Source organism: Bemisia tabaci, chromosome 5 (assembly GCF_918797505.1).
Source record: "Bemisia tabaci chromosome 5, PGI_BMITA_v3".
In the NCBI taxonomy this organism is placed as follows: Eukaryota; Metazoa; Arthropoda; class Insecta; order Hemiptera; family Aleyrodidae; genus Bemisia; species Bemisia tabaci.
In genome coordinates, this window is record NC_092797.1 from 5,590,169 (window position 1) to 5,610,679 (window position 20,511).

General features: G+C 40.2%; 1 protein-coding gene across 4 annotated transcripts in view; it reads right to left on the reverse strand.

Annotated features, from left to right (window-relative positions):
• Positions 1-20,511, reverse strand: part of LOC109034870 (Protein C kinase 53E) — a 337,504-nt gene that overhangs the window by 181,528 nt on the left and 135,465 nt on the right. For all 4 annotated transcript variants that reach the window (XM_019048244.2, XM_019048242.2, XM_019048243.2 and 1 more), the window contains exon 3: positions 12,625-12,707. In XM_019048244.2, coding sequence (XP_018903789.1) covers positions 12,625-12,707 — 83 coding nt within the window. The remainder of the gene's footprint in view (positions 1-12,624; positions 12,708-20,511) is intronic.

Here is a 20,511-nt window from a genome sequence, read left to right on the forward strand (position 1 = left end):
ATTGTTTCATTTAGAGACCAAGGGCATCTTTGTGCTCAGTTCTCTTAGCGGTTTCATTTTAAAGGTGAAATTTACTAAATTTCAAACACCTGCAAATTCTCCATTGAAATCATGCATTCCGTTAATTATATCAGCTATAGTTAATTATTTAATTATTTACGACGAAATCACCATTATCACAGATAATAATAATGAAAAAAAATTAATATAAAATTTAATGGTTACTGTGCTAAAAGATGAGAAAAAATTCCCGAGTGTAAACGATTAACCTGTCTCGGGTTTCCTGATTTTTCCCACAAAATTTCCTTTCCCCCATCAATTTTTGTATTATTCGATCATTTATGATCCGAAACACCGAGGGACTGGGATGCTGCCCGAGTCTTGTCATAAGTGTCATGTACTTGGTGTCGAATCTAACTTAATGGTCTATTGCAAGCTGATAACCCGCGGTGAAACTTAGTCAGTCTGACGTCAAACTAACTTGACTAACTTCATATCATAAAGCAGTCTTATCAGTTCGTGTGTTCTGACGTCACACTAAACCAAAATGACATGAGTCTGATGTCTGAGTGACATTACGCTGAAATCAGACTGATTCAGGCTGAAATTAAAATAATCAATATTAACGCCGGAGGGATTTAATTCATAAAGCGGTCTGTTTCAATCTGACCCACTTATTATTAGAGGAGGTAGAGAAAAGTTGACTCATAGATGTGACAAACGGGAATAAAAATTGTAAATATTTTTCGCAATCTTTGATAAGACTCATCCCGAATCCCTTTTTCTCCGGTCTCGGTCTCAAATCCGTCTATTCCCCAGTTCATTCCAGTTTGAATCTTTGCAATTGGTGAAAATGTAATATTTATTCCCGTTTAGGACACTGCGGAGAAATAAACTACGCGAGCCAATCAGAAATGGATTCCTTGTGTCTTAACTCTCAGTAAAAAAGGGGCTCCAGTGGTAACTAAAGCCTTCCCGAGAAAAAACGAATCGTTCAGGATCATTCAGGATCGTTAAAAATCCAACGTATGAGAATCATAGCGAATCGTTCAAATCGAGCAAGCCGCTTCGTTAAAATAGTTCGAATCCAAGGATTAATTGAACAATCTGGATACCTTAAACGATGTGACGAAAAACCAGTGGCGAGGCGTGAATGATCCATTATCGATAATTCCCCATTAAAAGCTATAGTAAAGGATCGATTATTACGATAATAGTAGCCGACACCCTGTTTATCGATCCTTCTCCGTAGGTTTAAATGGCAGATCAATCGATATATCGCAAAGCACACCACGCCAATGCAAAAAACTGGTTCAAATTAGAACGATCCGGATCCTCATTTTTCAACGATCCAATTTTTCTCGGGTCGTAATTGCAAACTCTTCGTTTCATATGTTTTTCACCCAATAGAAATTTTAAAAAAAAAACCAGCCTTTCATTTAAGTTATTTTGTGCCCGAGAGCAACTTCCAATTAACCCCGATTGACGGGACGCGTTGCACCGTGAACTTTCGAAGTGAGTCGATCGACCCGGGAGGGGGGGGGGGGGGGCGGGAGACCGAGTGGTAAAAACAGCCGGAGGTCTGTCAGTTTCCTCCAGACTTCAAAAGTTGGGCGGAACAAAAGGTACGGGGAGTAAGCTCAACACCCTGATCGAGCCCAACAACCCCCTCCATCCGGTGGCGCGGCGTGCTTCGCGATGTATCGATTGATCTGCCATTTATGGAACAACCATGCCAATGCCAACCTATGGAAAATGATCGATAAACAAGGGGTTCGCTACGAACATTTTAATAATCGATTCTTTACCGTAGTTTTAAATGGGGTATATATCGAAGATCGATCGTCTACCTCTCGCCACTGCCTCCCGCTGCCCCCCGGCCCCCCTCGGGCTGACAGATCCAACCCCCGCCATCTAGTGGCGTGGCGTACTTTGCGATATATCGATGGATCTGCCACTTAAACAAATTGAAAAGAATCGATAAACAGGGTGTTCGCGGCGAACATCTAAATAATCGATTCTTTATCGTAGCTTCAAATGGGAGAAATATCGAAATTCGATCGTTCACGCCTCGCCACTGCCTCCAATGCCCCCCCCCCCCCCGCTCCCCTTCCCCTCGGGCTGACAGATCCAACCGTTCATTTGAATGGAGCTTTCGGGGTTGCCTGGCACTCAATTGGAGCTCTCCCGGGGAGACGGCACAATGAAAACTTTGAAACAATCCGAGAATGAGATTGCTTCCACGCTGGGTTGGATCCCTCTGTTTGAAACCTCACGCGACTCATTATCTGAGGTAGACGATTCCTATTCGGATAAACCTCGGCAGAGTTGATTGAAGTACCTGTGTATTAACGCTGAATCGCGCGAAAACGCGTATCGCTGCCGTCCAAAAAAAGCCGTAACTCTAATCGAGACTTCAAATTTTTTTGCGCACATACTGTTCTATTGCGAGTGAACCTGATCACTATGATGCTTCATTTTGTAAATTTGAATTCTCAATGGTATGCCGAACTCATCTTAGAATTAAGAAAGACAAATGGATTTTAGAACTACTTACTACTTTTACTTACTTTTTACTTACTACTTTTTAGATTTTGGAAGACGCAGAGGGCGCCCAATGAAAGGTTGGAGGGAAGGGATTGAAGCGGAAATGTTAAGGTGCTCAATCCCCCAAGATTTGTGGTTTGAAAGAGAGCAGTGGAGGTTAGGAGTCGTAGAGCGCGAGGGAGTGCTGTAAAGCGACTTATATGTATGTATGCAAATGGATTTTAGTAATGAGACATTTCTAGGGTATCTAGTTTGTTGTCATGGGAACGGAGTTCCCATATAATACAATCGTTCCGTTGCTTTCGCTATGGGATGTCCCTAGTACCTCTTGCGACCTTGCGCGTTTCGCCCAGACTCCGATTTTTGGTTGATTTTCCGATGTATCAAAAAACCGTTGTATTTTTTAGCCAATCATGTCTCTACGTAAGTTGTGTTGATAGCTAAAATTCGCTTTCAGCGAGTTTTATTCCCTTTGAGATGTCGTGGTCTGAGGTAAATCTGCTCAGAACCACGAAGTTCCGTTTTTTGACAAATTCTTTTTTTGGGAGGTTCTGATTTGGTTATTTTTCGCCATCAGTTTTCATACGTTGGTGCAAAAGATCGCCCCTACCTCGGGTGTTCTTGCGAAGCCGCCATTATCCCACCTCAAATTGAAAAATAGAAGTAAGAAATAATACATTCGTACAAAGGTGGAAAATTGTTCTGGAGACTCGTTAGGATAAAGAAGTCAAAATCAGGAGCTCGATTGATTGATTAAATTCATGGAATACGCAAATTTGCCTTCGCTCAACTGCCGCGATCGGAATGCATGGTGGGATGAGCTCGAGACGCATTAAAACATTGCGAAACCACGGCTCCTACAGCAATACAGCAGCGCATCCCCAAAAGCAGTCAAGGACTCTTGTGATAAGTCCCGCCATTTGCCCGAGTGTTTTGTATGTATTTTTACTCCGCCTCACGTAGTTCCGTCCTAGCTAGTGGACTATAGCGCTGTATTTTGATTCGGTGCGGGCACCCGGCGATTAGGGAGTTCGATACCTGACGATGGAAATATTTTTATGTTGTATTGAATGTTTTTGACTAATCATCAAAAATAATTAATGTAGATGATAAAGGTACGAACATTTTCTCGTGAGTTAATATGTTAACAAAAATACTGGAATATTACCTTCTTATATAATCAGCCACATGTTCCAAATTAATGACGTTATTTTTTATTTAATAAAGTTAATTTGCATTCAACGTTCGTAAGTTACAGCAAAAAGTACCTATTGATTACACATAGAAAGACATGGAAATAGTATGGCAAACATTTCAGTAGTTTTTTTTTTTTTATTTATTTTTGGTTTTTTTGTTTTTTTCAATAAAACAAAATGATTGGGTACTAGAATCATTGTATCTCTGAAGACAAAAGCATAAGTTTTTTGATACAGAAATACTAATATATTTCATCCTTCATATAATCAGGGAGATGTGCCAAATATTGATGTATAATTTCTTGTTCGCCAATAATTTAATGATGGTATTTTCTTTTTTCAATACAATTTATTTACTTCACGTTCTTAAAGCAATTATTTTCTCCAAAATTCAGCTCAAAAAATAACAAATTATACCTACGCAAAGTAATAAATAAATAAAAGCAATGACATGAAAGTAGTATAGGTTATTACAATCTAACATTTCGGTTACATCTATTTGAATGAAAAAAATGGCAACTTAGGAAGCCACATAGGTCACTATCGGACGGTGAATACAAAACCACGTATCTTCGGTTTGCGACGTCGCAGACTCCTGTCTACTTTTATTTTTTAACTGAAAAGTACATAACGTTCCAGTCTTGAAAATTTCGTGATTTTTTCCTCTTCGTGCGGAGAAAAATTCTGTGAAAATTTCAAGGAGAATGATATTGATTTTGGTCTACTTCAATAAAATAAAAATGTGAGCGGAGATTTTTAAACACCGCAAACCGAGATAACGTGGTTTGGTATTTTCACCGTCGTTATGATGCGTATTGGGCATATGCGTAGAGTAAAAAAATATCATACTTTACGCCGAAAAAACGGAAACTGAAAGTTAAATGCGTTAACTTCGCAAAAAAACCATACATAATCCAACGAAATTAATAATTGGTAAATAACAGCTTTCTTGTATGCAAAGAAAAAAAAATTAAAAAAAGTTAAAAAAGAGAAGTCGACAAAATTACATAGCCCCTTCATTCTGAAGATACTACAACGAACTGTACCTTAAAATTATCATATCCCAGAAGGCAAAAGTTTCCATGACGAATATTGCTATCGCTAGCGATTTGCAAAAACCAACTTGTTTTTATTTACTTCGGGAAATCCTGAATTTCCTGATTTTTGACGGCTACATCCTGATTTCGCATAATTATTCCTAATCCTGATTTTTTGCCGAGAAAAATTAAAAGTTCTGCAAAAGCGTATGCGGAAGCATAAAAATATCCGATCGGACGGCCGAATTTTTTCAAATCCTGATGAAATCGGGATTATATCTTGATTGACTTCGAATCCTGACAGAATCAGAAAAATCCTGATGCTCTACACCCTGATTTTTTGACATATTAGGTAAGTTTGTCAGATCCACTTCAATAATTGATCAATTTATGAACCAAATGGATCCTCGTGTTCAGTTCACTCTGTAGCTCCCATTTTAACACGAAATTCATCAAATTTCACAAACCTTAAAATTCAATGAAACATGTGTCTATTTTTCTTCCAATCATTCGAAGAATTTTATTCACGCTTTCATCCAATGTACTAAAAATTTCAAAGAAACGTATTCATAACTTTCATATAAAATAAAAATTATATCGAGGGAAATATGGCAGAGTCTGAATGGTCATACGGTGGTTTTCCTCAGCACGATGGAAGAAAGATTCTCTTATTTCTTGCTCAGAAAATATAAAAACGAGGCAGTGCGTCCGCGTCCGTGTTGGCCGCCCCCGATAATTGAGTTCTTCGCTTGGACGCGACTGGGCCGCTGTCAAAAAGCGCGTTCACGCCACCACCTTTCCGCCGGCAAAACCGCTTATCTACACAGGAAGTTTGACTGGAGTTATGTTCTTCTGTCTCGGCGCAAGGTGGAACGAGCCATTAGGAGAGGTTGGACAAGACATTTTCGAATGGAACTTTTTATGTTTATTTTGTTACAACATCAATTTCAGGGCGTGTTTTTACAGAAGTTTCCTTGGATTTAAAGACTCCCCTCCTTTTTCATGAATTTTCAGGATTATTGAACGTAGAATTTCCTGACGTTTAAACGTTGTTTTTTGCAGGAGGTGGGCATCATTTATCGCGTAAAAACTTTACACAAAAAGTTTCAGCGGGAAGGTTCTTGAAATTGAAAAGATTAAAAATTTGACAACAGGCAGGCGGAGGTTCTAGTTTTCGTCGATAGTGCCTGATTGTTAACAATACATTGTTAGAATAGTTTTCATGAAAAATTCGTTGTTTGAAACATCAAACCCACCCGAGAAAGCAAATAAAGCTAACATAACAATTTTCCCTGACATTTTCGTCATTTTTCAGGTTTTCCCTGACTTTTTAAAATCCCCTAACATTTCCCGGTGCTCCCTGACTGAGGCAACCCTGCTCTACGCTATATATCAATAAAGGCATCCGCTTTTAGATTTCCTAATTATGACCAACCTCTTTCACTGTGCTACGACGCACAATGGATCGAGTCAGTAAGAAAAGTCGGACAAAATTTGGGATTTTTAAACGCTTATAACTCCGCCTATACAAAACTTTGAAGTTCTAAAAGTGGTTCTATTGGTTTCTTCGTGAAATTTCCTTCAAGTAGCACCCATTCAAATCGACAATTTGAAAAAATAAACGTAAACATTTGCAGTTATAATTAAAAATTTCATATCCGACCTCTCCAATGACTCGATCCACTGTGTGAGGTGGGGATCGGACTCGCGTTTCCGCGGAAAGCGCGCCTCAACTTCTCACTTTTGCCGGGCGACGCGCAACGCCGACGGGCCTTCCTTTTTATTGGGAGCCCCCTAAACCCTTTGAGGTTTCCTCCTGAAAGCATTTCCCTGCTCCTTCTCTTCCGACAGGTGTGCATTAAAAGGCCCGCCATGTTTGACAATCTCGGCTCGAGCCGTTGTTGCCTTCTGGGGATCTCGAGGCTCTCTCTTCGCGGAATCGGGGCATTTTATCCGCCACTTTATTCGTCAGGGTGGCATGAAACGTAAGAAAGAAAAACAAGATTGGAAATTTCAGAGAATATTTCATGAAATTTCACGGGGATGTCAAGTATTCCATATTTTCCCGGGGCTAGAGTATGCAACCCGTACTCAAACACACAAAAATAGAGGTAAAGTCACAATTTTTACTCTTTGCGAAACATGAAAAAGAACCGGTCTTTGTCCAAGTGTTCCATATGTTTCTGACATGTCATGAAGTATTTCACGTGAAATTAAATTTCAAGATTTTATTCATCATGAAGTTTTGCCGCTTTACTTTCGGACGAAGGTACGTAGCTCCATTCCAACATTGCCAAGTTGTCTCGAAAAATCAATTTATATTACAAAAACGTACATGTGCAATTATTTTCAAAGACTTTTCTGATTTTTGCATAAAATCTGAAGAAAAATCGGTGGAGTTTTCAGTTGAAAATGGTCAAGATTCTCCCGGCAAAAATGTGATTTGCGATGAGAAATTTGGCGACAATGTAATTGAGTTACGATATTTCGTGAGGTAAACGACGTATTTATCAAAACTTTCAATTTTTGTCTAAATTACGTTTTGATGTTACATATTAGATGATTTTAAATCAGCAATAGAACGGTGAGCTTTTTCAATGAATGGACCCCTGGACAAGGTATGACTCTCAGCACTCTCTTGTGAGTTCCCTCTTCAGAATTTCACGTAGAACACGATACACGCAATAAAAATTGCTGAAATCAACTCCCGACCAAGAAATCGAATGTTTCTTAACGCCTGAATTCAAACCCCCCGCTCATGAAAAAACAAAAATCTATGCGAGTCAAATCACGCTTTAAACGTTACCGTAATAGTGGCTGCGTAAGAAAAACATGAATACCTAAACATCAGTGCTTCGGCTCGGCTGTTGCGAGTTTTAACACTTTGAACAACACAGGGCGGGGGATGAACGCTGTGATCAATTAAGAAACCTGCCAAAACCGTTGCAGAGCGAACTTTGATTCAAGTAGACAACTGCTTTCCTTGTGAGCGGGGAATTCAAAATTCTCTCAATCAATGTAAACTAAAAACGTTAATCTCATAGTTATGCGTTGATTTCAGAGATTTCCGTCGCATGAATTAAGTTTTACGCGAAATACTGATTAAGAATCATGTATCAGAAAGCTTGAATTCGTACCTTGTCTGGTGGTCCATTACGGACTTCTTGGTTCTTTCTCTCACATACTGTTACATGCTGTTGTTGATTTTACAACGAGACAATGACAAAAACAGTAAAACATTTTTAAAAAGATAGCTCTAATTCGGATCTGAAGGATACGAGCGGGTACACCGGATTGGACTATTTCTGCCAAACGGAACGATGTGCATTATGAGTTGAGCCCAGTTAAGCATGTATTCTTATGGATCTCAAGGCTCATGTCTTAATGCACATAGTTCTCTTTGGCAGAAATACGTTCAAATATTCCCCTGCGAAGCGATGGGACGTAAACTCAGAGCTGAGAGAATCGGGGAAGAAAAACACTTGAAAGATTAGGGCGGGTTTTATTTTTACGACTTGTAAATCCTCCGGCTATTAAAGACACTGGAAGCGAATTAACTTCTGCCGCGGCGGCACAGTTAAGCACACCTCTTCAGCCCCTCGCACCTCGACCATTGCTGTCAGATAAAGCTGAAAAATTATCACTTCCTTCAGGTTAAACGCGTGTGAAATTGACTACATTTTGATATTGAATTGACTCGTGCGAAAACATCCGATGTCTAGAAAAACCAATTTTTGGTAAACTGCAAGAAACTGTGGAGGCCTTGTTGTTATTTTATTTTATTTAAATTAGCGTATCCAAAGGCTAACCAATAAATGCAACCAACCAATGCCCAGCAATGCCAATGTTAACCATGACATGCGATTGCTATATTGTGGCTCAACATACTTGTCAAGAGTACATTGTATTGTCACATTCACTTCTATATAGATTATCACTAGTACATGAAACTTGTCAATAGTCAACAAACTTGTCAACATACTAGCCTTAAAATTGACGTTTTGAAGGAGGACAAAGAATATGTATGTTAGTAGGGAGTTGAAGAGGAGGCACACAACTATTTCCCTTCCCCACTCCCACCCAGTGCTGAGTAATTTTAAGTGAATAGAGTTGGACATTGGTCGTTTTTGCATGAGTCGCACAAATCTACCCTAAAATAATAACCCTCGAAAAACCATGAAATTAGAGTAAAGCACGATGTCAGACTTCCAATGAGAAAAAAATCCTTTTTTCGAGAAAAAAGAAAGGGACCTCGAAGGAGGTTCCAATGATGAAAGTTACGTGACAGCTTAAACAGAAAGCGACCAAGTGCCGCAGATTCCGCCGTGGCAGAAATTCGGGCACGTAACGGGCATAGCCTGACTCCCGTTTAAACTTGCCGTTAATCATGCCGATCTGTGCATATCTCCGAGAATCCTGTTTCTTTTCTTCATGACAGCCGCAAAATTTTCAAAATTTATCGAAAATAAGTATTCTTAAAGCACCGCTAGGCCGACGGAAGAAAGTGTCCTCCGCGGTCAAATGAATATGTGCTTCGCTACACTCTAATGCTGCCAATGAAGTGTCGCTCAGATGCGGGAGAAAAGTTACAAAACGAGGTCGGATACGTCTTCCCGATCTTCGGCAGTGATGCTCATGTAGCCCTTGAAGCACCACTACAAACGAGACGAACGAAACCGACAAAACATGGAAAAAGAGCGTGGAAAAGGTAGCGCGTTGATGACGGCGCAGAGATACATCTATTCGTGCTTGATGGATGTCCGTGTTGCGTCCGCAAAATTGAAGGCGCGATGGTGCGAGGCGTGAACTCTTGACGCTCCGCTCGATACTGCCAATGAGGTTATTCGCTCCAATTCGGGAGAGGAGTTACACAACTATGTCTGATTATGTCTCTCCTATCTCTGGCTGCGTTGAAACTCGATTTTGTTCTCCTTTCTATTTCATTTTTTTGTGTGTTTCTTATTTTACAATGTATTTTGTCGACTCCATACAATCCGCGGCTCCGGGGGAAGTGTTGTTTTTAGCAAGCCATAGGGTCAATTTGACCCGACTTAAGCATCTAAGGACTAATAGCAGTAATAACTAAAAATATTGGTAATGTTACTTCTACGTTGGTGAATAAATGATTCATTAGTAAAAAATAAGCTTTTACTGGTTGCGGGTACAACTGATTCTCAATTCATGTAGACCACCACTAAAATGGTAATTTTAACCGTAATTTTTCTCAGTGCAAAATTAATCTCAATCGAAGACCGCACTCTAACTGCAGCCAGAAATGAGGGGCTTGGAGGACAAGGTGCATAAGTGCAGTTTTTGCTATTTCGAGAAATACGTGTTTGAAGTTTCGAAATTACATAGATCCTAATGGCGGAAAGCAAGTTCAAACTGACTTTTTGATACTTAAAAATTAGGATTCGGGAGAAAATTTTTCACAGAATATGCATTAAGATTAGTTTTTCTTGAAATCATTAATACCTCAATTTCTCCAAAAACTGCACTTATGCGCCTTGTCCTCTAAGCCAACTGTCAGTCAACAAACAGTCGCTCCTCTGGCGTAAGGACGTATCTGAATTTTCACGTGAGCCCTGGTTTACATATAAATCCATGCCTCCTTGGGCTCATACGAAAATCTAGATACACCCTTACGCCACAGGTGCAACGAAATAATGTTTTGTTTAAATATGTAAGCGCACGGAGCTACAAATTACGAACTGCAAGCTGAGGAGATTGCAAAACACGACGCCTCATCTCTCAGTCATAAAATCTGTTCAGCAAGACAGTAAAAGACGAGAAGCGAGCGGATTGAGCGCGGGGAAAATGTCCGCAGGTTCAGGGAGTTGCGGAACGGAACTTAAGTTTTGTGACTCTTATTTCACGCGATCTGGCGAAACGAGGAGCCGTATTAATTAACTCGAAACACCGTAAGGACGCCGTAAAAAAGTTCGGATGTTCGGTTAATTCACGGGAACTTTCCTCGTTCCATCTCCGGAACCGAAAACATCAAACTCGGATTCGAGCGTCGTTTAAATCTCCGCATCCCGACATCCGCCCGCTCTGGGCGCCTCACAGTGGATCGAGTCGAAAGGAGAGATCGGACATGAATTATTTTACTAAAACTTCAAATTTTGACGTTTAATTCGTCACATTTTTAAATTTTAAGGGGTGCTCCTGGAAGAAAATTTCACGAAAAAACCAACGGAACCACTTTTCAAATCTCAAAGTTTTGATTCAATGAAATTATAAAGTTTTAAAGTTTCCAAATTTTGTCCGACCTCACCCATTGACTGGATCCACTGTGCGCCCCTAATTGGCTAAACCTTGAAGCAACGACTCATAACCGAGCTTGGATTACCTGCGCTTACTACGTGGTACCAACAGAACGTAAAAAAGGAGAAAAACTCTTTGCTTTTAGAACCTCCGGTTAATTCGTAGGTGCGAGGAAAGGGGATTATGGCGCAACAATACTTACAGCCCTAAGACTTTCATAAAAATAAGTATTCACACTTTTACAAAACTATGAAGAACTATGAATGGAGAATATTAAACCACAAGTACCGCGGTGAAGTTGAAATGGTAAAATATAAAGACTTAAAAAACTTCGCGATTATTATAGTCGCAGATAGAGTAAAATGAAGCACATATCGATGATATCAACATAATTACTATACCTTTCCAGATCAATACAGACATAAAGTAAACGTTTATGCGTAATGTATTTGGATTGCGCTAATTGACCATTTTATAAATATTACATCGCAGAATCAGACATTTTTGTTTAAATTCCGAGTCACAAAGGCGTTGAATCAGTTTCGCAGATACAACTGATTCGACTAAAAGTGCGGGTAACGCTTAGTTGCAGTATTGCGATTAGCTTACGAGTGAATCAATTAGAATTATGCTTAACTATGGAAAGAACTCTGATCCAATCGAAATGTTGCTTGAATCAACAAGAAAATTTGGTTCTAAGAAAGACACAGAACCATTTATTTTCTGCTTGCTAATAAATATGGTCAGAGTCGTCTTGAATTACAATTATACACAGAAAAAAAGCCGCAAGAACATTGGAATGACGTCAAATTTCCCAGACGAAAGAAAATAACTTCATTTCAACGTTGCAAAATTTCCACTTACAAATATCATTTTCACGAAGAAACCGCTGGGAATTTCGGACTGTAATTTTCACCCATACATTTCTCTGATTACACCAAAAATGAGTAAAATTTTGGACAGAAATTCCACAATTGTACTTCAGTTAATACATATATGAAATTTTCCGAGTCAATTTCGAAATTTTGGAATGTAGTTACGTTTTTTCGTATCATGGGAAACGAAGATTCCTACGACTAGAATTGATAGACAAAGCAATAGAGAAAATATCATACAGCAATTGGACTGCATTTTGCAATTTGGACCTATAAATTCTGGCTCATCTGAAAAAACACTTATGTGCATAGGGAAACTAATGGCACATACGTTGTTTTTAAACCGGGCCGGAATTTATAGGTCCAAATTGCAAAATGCGGTCCAATTGATATCCTATTTGTTGAAATAGGTGGTTTTCGTAGGCTAAGGCAGGACAAACTGAACTAACTATAGGGTCTCCCGTGGGTTGCCGCTATTCAGTCTCTTGCCCACCTCCTTCGTGCAACGCAACCACCCATTTCCACCAATAGGATCGCTCCACTTTCTCCTTGTCTATCTATTTGAATAATCAGCCCGCTGAGAATGTAGGCCGGGAAAGCTGCATGAGGGATGGGAGAGCCCGATGGCACAAAGGTCAAATGTTGATAGAGTGAGGAAGAACTTGCGATTGAGTTAATGGGAGTAGAAAGAAAGGAACTTACATCGGAGTCTGGGCCTTTGTCAGCTCCGGGGCAGGTGAAGGACACGAACTCGTGACATCTTTTGTGGACGACGAAACTGCAGACTGCAACAGAAAAGAGAGGCAGGTCGATTGAGAGCCGACAAAAAAATAACGACTCGGCCGGAGCCGGGGCCGGGCGGGGCGGAAGACAACGAGCCGGTCAAAGTCAAGTTGCTTCCCTCAAAAGAATCCCGAGCAATCAATTCTCCATGATTCCAGCCAAGCTTCGGATTCTGGCCTATTCCGGCACGAGCACAAAGGCTTGTAAAGTTGCTCTGTAGCTAAGCTCTGTGTCTCAGACCTTTGGGTGCAACATCGTAAAAAAAATGCACCCATAGACTACTAATGGGCCTGTTGCAAACTTCAGCTAGAGCAAGAGGAAGATGTATTTGAGGGCTTAAAGGAAAAGCCGCATAAGTGCATTTTTTGCTAATTCGAGGAATACGTGTTTAAAGTTTCAAAATTGCATGGAGTCTTATGACGGAAAGGAAGCATAAACTCACTTTTTTATGCGTTAAAGTTGGATTTTTTTTTTTTTTTTTTTTTTTTGTATTGCACTATGTGGTGCGACATTGTAGTTGTGAATTTTTCAAAAAATATAGTTTTAAACTAGTTTTAGTTGCTTCTTTTTGCTCTGGCTGGAGTTTACAAAAAGACCTGTTTTGAACTACATATTGATGGCTAAAAAGCGTAACCACGTATCCCCAATGCTCCGTTTCAAAATTTCCGCTCATATTTTATAATTGCGAGGAGAAACAAGTCAACTCTATAGCTCGGAATTCCTACAGAATATTCTGCTAACAGAGAGAAAAAATCAAGGAAATTTTCAAGAAATTAAATGCACTCGTTTACCGAGGGGAAAAAGGAGCAATGCAGGTGCAATGCTGTGGTTTCGAACTTTGACCATCGAAATAATTTACACACTTAAAAGTTTGAAAAGTTTGACATTTTGAGAGTTTCTGAGTTTGGAAATAGACCCTTGCAAGGTACTAAAATGATTTTCCTTAGTTGTAAATTAAAAATACTGAAGAAAAAATGTGGACACTTTTAACAATAACACATTTTAAGAACAATGATTTTCAGTGAGTTTGCTTTGACGCTATCCAACTCCTCGGACCCGTTCACTTCGAGGGCTCTTAATTTCGGATCAATTTTTGTTCGCTCGGAGGTTCCTACTCATATTTCTTTTTCTCATTTAAAGAAAACGTATAAATAGGCTTGAATGAAACATTTAAATAACATAGCTCAGTTTATCTCGGAAAAATCACGGCAAATTTTAAGGTGTTCATATTGGTTTACCCTCATGTAAAATAGCCAGTGAAAAACTTGCAACGTCGCAAATTCCGGTGTGAAAGTAAATTAATTGTCGGTGTTGAGAAAACGTGTAACTCCGTAAGCGCTACAGTGTAATGATTTCAGCGGTAGTCATGATCTCCTGCCCTGCCATCCAATGGAAGCGACACAGCGCAAGGCGCTGCAAGCAACTATTCCGCTACGGAAGTATTGCACAGTATCAAACGAAATTGAAGGCGCCCTAACGTACGTAAATTGACTGGTGTCATTTACCACTGGGACTGATCCTACAATATGCTGCTCTGTACGATCGATTTCTGTGAAACTTGGTGTCAGGTGGCATTATTTGATGGAAAACTAGAACTCAACTCAAATATTCACAATTGGAATCGGCTCCTGTTCGATTGCTGTTTGAAAAACTTGGTGTCAGGGGGTATTTTCTATCGTAAAAGTCGATTTTTCAGTCGAATTTTCAAAATTCAAAAACCCGAGATGGCAGGAATGGCCTAAAATGCTATATTGGTGTTTTCGAGATTACACAACCTACCTTAAGGTTTGTTAAACTTATGAATTTTGTACCTCACCTCCGTATTGTTTTATTTTTTGCAGGGGCAAATCATTGTAATACCTTGAAATGCGAGGGCCTACTTCTGAAGTTATACGATTGAATCATACTGAATTGTCCTTTTCATTGCTTTGTTGATGATTTCCTTAAACCTCCCTTGTCCCCAGTATAAAAATCTAACTGCGACCGTAAATGAGTGGCTTGGAGGACAAGGCGCATAAGTGCAGGTTTTGTTAAATCAAGAAATACCTGTTTGAAGTTTCGAAACCACACGGATCCATATGGCAGAAAAAAAGCTTAAACTGACTTTTTGATGCTTAAAAATTGGAATTTGGGAGAAAATTTTCCATAGAACATGCACTAAGACTAGTTTTACTTGACATCATTATTAACTCAATTTTTTCAAAAACGCCCTTATGCGCATTGTCCTTCAAGCCCCTCACATCGGGTTTCCTAGGTAAAGGAACTGTTTCAGGAACGACTATGAATACGTACGACCCTTAGTGTGAGCCTATCAGAAATTGATAACATGATTTCCATACAATCCCTATGAAGACACTCCACAGGAGTGTGCACCACACTAACACCATCGTGTCGATAACGAACAGCAAGGGCTGTTCTGCCGTGTTAAGAAAGAACGCCGTATGAAAATTCGATAGTTGCCAAATTTCCTTCGATAAAATGTTTATTTTTGCGGACCATTATGAACATTGTTCCTTGAAATTTTCAGGAACTTCAGGTGAAATTGCAAACAAAATTAACTGAAAAATGGGAAGGAAAATATTCATAAGTTTACCAGAAAATTCGTGATTTATCAAAGGGAATTTGGCAAAGCCTGAAGGTTCATACGGCCTTTTTCTTTAACACGGCAGTGTTATTATTTGTAGCGCGTTTAATTGGCGGACTTTTGTGCCGGGCGCGCTTAGTTCGGCTCGAGTGAGTTTGAATTCCGCCAACTTCACGTCCAACAAAGCTGTTTGTTCATTTTCGGGGGCAGAGCTTTTCCCTCACCCCCTTCCGCTAAGCCCCCCCTCTTCCCGCCTACCTCCTGCAATCGCTCGACGACATTCTCCCCCTCCCTTCCCGTTCGCTCTCTCGCCTCCTGCTAATTGAAGCTTGATCCCGGGACAACAGGAAACTGAGCGGATTTTTACGGGGTGCGACACACAGTGGATCGAGTCGCGATGGGGGAGGTCGAACCAAATTCGGAAACTTTAAACGCTTATAGCTCCGTTTATACAAAACTTTGAGGTTCTAAGAGTGGTTCCATCGATTTTCTCGTGAATTTTCTTAAAGAAACACTTCTTGAAATTTAAAGTGTGACGAAATAAACATCAAAATTTGCAATTTCAGTCAGAAATTTCATGTGCGACCTCTCTAATTGACTCGATTCACTGTGCGACAGCCCGATCCGAGCGAAGCGCGCCAAGATAATACTGCCATGCGAAGGAAATTGCCGTATGAGCTTCCAGCTGTTGTAAAATTCCCTTCGACAAACCACGAATTTTTGGGGAAATTTGTAAATTTTTTTCCACCGATTTTTCACAAGATTTAATTTGTAATTTAGTCCAAAACATTTGAAAATTTCAAGAGAAAATATTCATAATTTCCTTGAAATGAACGTTCTGTGAACGTTTTACGAGGAATTTTGGCAACATTCAAAAGTTCATACGGCGTTTATCCTTAGCATTGCAGGATAGCCCGTTCGAAATGAAAGTCAGGCCAAGCGGAATCCGTTCCTGATTGGATCCTGTGTTACAGACTCTTGAATGGTCGATTTCGATTTTTTATATGATGCGAATTTCACTCCGATACTTGGAGTCAGTTTTTACACCCGAACTTTTGCTCGGGGGAGCAGAGAGTTCTAAAACTCCAACCGTTTTCCGCGATCCAGCGTTTTCGCATCGAAACCATACCAGAGGCGAGGCGTGGATGATTGATTATTATCGATATTTCCCCATTTGAAGCTGTGGTAAAAATCGATTATTAAGGAGTTCGTTGCGAACACCCTATTTAACGATCCTTTTCCCTAGGTTTAAATGGTAGATCAATCGATATATCGCAAAGCACGCCACGCCACTGAACCACACTACTAATCTCATGGCCAAAGTTCTAATTTTGTGGGAAAATGCCCTACCTCACGATGCAAGATACGATTTGCCACACTGATCAAGGAATCGAACCAAAAGGCCTTGATAATTAGAAGAAAATTTAATTAAAATTACGGATATTTCAAGGTGTCAGGAACCCAATTTTATGCTCGAATGATCATCTCCAGATTTCAGAGTCGCGAGAACAATTGCGTGGAGGGGAATAAACGTTAGTATCAGGAGAAGATTTACCGACTCAGCCAAACTTTCCCTGATAAAAAAGGTTGACTACCGAAGTGCATAAAAATGAGAAATGTATAGCGTTGTAATTTTTAAAATGACCTGGAAATTCTCAGTTTCCCTCCAAAAAATAGTCAAGAGACAGATCCAGCAATTTGGCAACGCCGGATTCCCTCCATTTAAACCTATGCTAAATAATCGATTCCTAGCCCCTCCAAGAATCGATACATTTCCATAGGTTTAAATGGAGAAAAAACAATGTTGCCGATTGCTGGATCCGCCAATAAAAATAGTTTGCTGAAACGGGCCTCCCGACGAGGAGGGTCGAGAGACTCAAAAGATAGAGACAATCGAGCAAGAGAGAGACGCATTCCGTCTTTTAATTTAACGTCTTGGCATTTCACTTTTCCCCTGACACTTTTAATTAAAATTTTCCGTCCCAACTTTTCCCTGCTTTCCAGCCTTGTTGACATTCCGAAGTTGCTCTAACTTTCGGACATGGATTTTTTTCTAGTTAAAGCGCGTTTAAATGCCGCGCTGCTCGCAAGGCCGCCTGACTTGCAGCTCGACGTGCCGCCCGAACGCGCTCGTGCAGTGCGCCTGTTGCAAACTTTTGCTAGTGCAAAAATAAGAGTAGTCTCTCACAGAAAATGTCTAAAAAAATCTCGAAGAGCGCATCGGCAAATTCTGAAATGCACTTCTAACTTCATAATCTACGTAAGTTTGCGCTTTTTTGAGCTCCCCACTTCAAAAACGATACTACACTACGGGTGAGCATTTCGTTAGAGGAATCGTTCCATTGTTCTCTTTTGCAGTAGAAATACCCAACATAGCCGACGCTTCCGCGCGCAAATCGCAATCGGGAGCACAAGGTCAACCAAAGCGATCTTAATCAACGCGAAGAAATCGTGAATCTAAATACGCTGGGTTGTTAAGAAATGGTTAGAATCTCGTCCAGGCGCATGTATTTTGGCGAATTGGTGTCGGCCATGCACCTCAACACAGTGGATCGAGCCAATTAGAGAAGTCAGACATGAAATTGTTGACCAAAACTGCAAATTTTGATGTTCATTTCGTCACATTTTGAATTTCAAGGGGTGCTCGGTGCTACTATAGGAAAATTTCACGAGGAAACCAATGGCACCATTTTTAGAACCTCAAAGTTTTGTATAAACGGAGTTATGGGCGTTTAAAGTTTCCAAATTTTGTCCGACTTCTCCTATTGACTCAATTCACTGTGCCCCGTAGCGTTGAGTAATTTAAGGGTGGCCCCTTATCATCGATCATGAGAGTTAGTAATAAATCAGTATAATGCACACTGATATCGCACGCAGAGAGTACATAGTAAATTAGTATAATGCGAGCTGATACGGTACGTAAAAAGAGCATTAAATTCGACGTGCGAAGCCCAGTCCGGAAAATTGGATTGAGGCAGGGCGGCTTCAGAAATCAACAGTAATGGACGCGGAGAGTAGGGTGGCTCTTGTCTGTCAGACGGCCGTAAATTCCGGTTTTTACGACTGGTGCAGTACTGCTTTGTTAAGGGAAAACGTCGTATGAGCCTTATAATATTGCCAAATCTCTCCGATAAAATATTTATTTTTAGAGAAATAAATGCGCATTTTTGATCGTAATTTTCAGATATTTTAGATCAAATGAGTCCCTAAACCATAGAACGAAACTTGGCTCGCAGATACATTTTTCCGAAAGAAAATGACAAGTAGAACACGATGCGTACATTCAAAACGCGTAAAAGGAACTCTGCAATCAAGAAATACGCAGTTCAAAAAGCGATTCGCAGATGTAAACGCGTCGAACCGAATGATGTCATCCGGCACCGATCAGAAGCTAGCACGGGTTTCTACGACTTCTGGCAAATGTCTTTCTACTCCTCGAGCATGAAGGCACTAGGAAAGTCGAAACTATGTCTTCAGAATCAAAGAATCAAATCTCATTCTTGTAATCTGTAGTGAACAAGCGACAATTTTACAAAAAAATACGTTTTATTCTAACAAACATCGGCGGAAAATGGAGATCGCGATTTGACTGTCGTAGTCTATGTACATCACTTTCATCATTTATCCGACGTTCCGGCGCGATTGAAATTCCTTTCGAGTCTTTAGACTTTTTCAGTGACAAGGGCAAGGCGTAAATGATCGATTATCGATATTTCCTCATTTTATGCTATGCTAAAAGATCGATTATTAAGGTGTTGGTTGCGCACACCCTGTTTATCGATCCTTTTCCATAGGTTTAAATGGCACATCAATCGATGTATTGCAAAGCGCACCACGCCACTGGACTTTTTAAAAGCGGGCTTGTCCAGGATTCTGGCTCCAAAAGTGCGCAACAAAAATCATTAGGTAAGCTACTCACCTGGGACTTCCAGGATATTGAATAAAAAACACGAGGTCTAAAGATCCGCGAACAAAATCGTCAGAAACATTTGAAGAAAAATATGCACGAATTCATCGGTTTTGTTTTCGTTTCAGTAAATATGGCAACGTCCGAAGGCTGATAAGGCGTTCTTCTCAGCATCGTAAAGTAGCTCCCCTTTACGCGGGGTAGAGTCTGGCAACGGCGCAACGCGGCGACGACCCCATCTCGCTCCCCCGGAAACCCGCACGGAGGTTATGTGCTCTAACTTTTATATTGCCGGAAATAAACAGATTTCCCTAGTTTCCGGGGAATTTCGGTAAAGCTCCGTAAGTAGCAGCTCAGGAGAGGCTCTCGGCACTTAAAGTCAAGCTTGATCCTGTTTTATGCCTCCGACTGATTTCGACTCCGATACGGCGATCCGGATGAAACAGGTTGTTTTTCTCCCTCTTTTCTCCTTCCATTGCGGGTGAGTTCAATGAGATTAGCAATTTTTCAAGAAGAAATCGCATTGAAAAATGTAAAAAAATGACCTAATTTTCGATACACCGTTCAGATATTACGAACAGGGTGTCTCTTAAAACTTGCTGGCAAAATATCAGCATACTTTTTCGATGCTTTCCCGCAAAAATGCGGACTTAATCCGCAAAAAAATTCAAAACTTTCTTATTGCCTTGGCACGACGAAATTCTGGAAATTTCGAAATTCACGCGCGAATCGGGACAAAAATGACATAGCCTGGAAATTCGAATCTCATGGGTGGCCTAAGGATGAACTAAACTTATTTCGTATAAAACGGAACTGTGTGCATTAAGACATGAGCCCTGAGACCCATAAGGATATGTTCATAACAGGGCTCGCGTCATAATACACATAGTTCCGTTAGATAGAAATACGTCAAACTGGCTGCACAATCGCGATTTAGCGAGAACATGAATATCTTGAATATTTAGAATCAATACGCAAGGGATTGCATACTTTACAGGCTGCTTTTAAAAACACACGTAGCATAAATCAACACATTTAGGCGAAATTTCAATGCTTTTTCACTACTTCTGGATTGCCTTCAAAAAACGATACTGTTTCCGGACTTTCCGAATTGATAGACACCCTAAGTATAATGTGTTTAGAGGGAAAGGAAGGCTACAGGCTGAAAAATCGTGTTATTCGTCTTTTTCCAGGAAAAACCGGAACTACGATTCAACGCTGCAAAATATCCGCTCGTAAATTGCACCTCTACTGAGAAAATGTTCGGCACATCTAACTGAAAATTTTACAAGTTTTTCTTCTTACTCCACGTAAA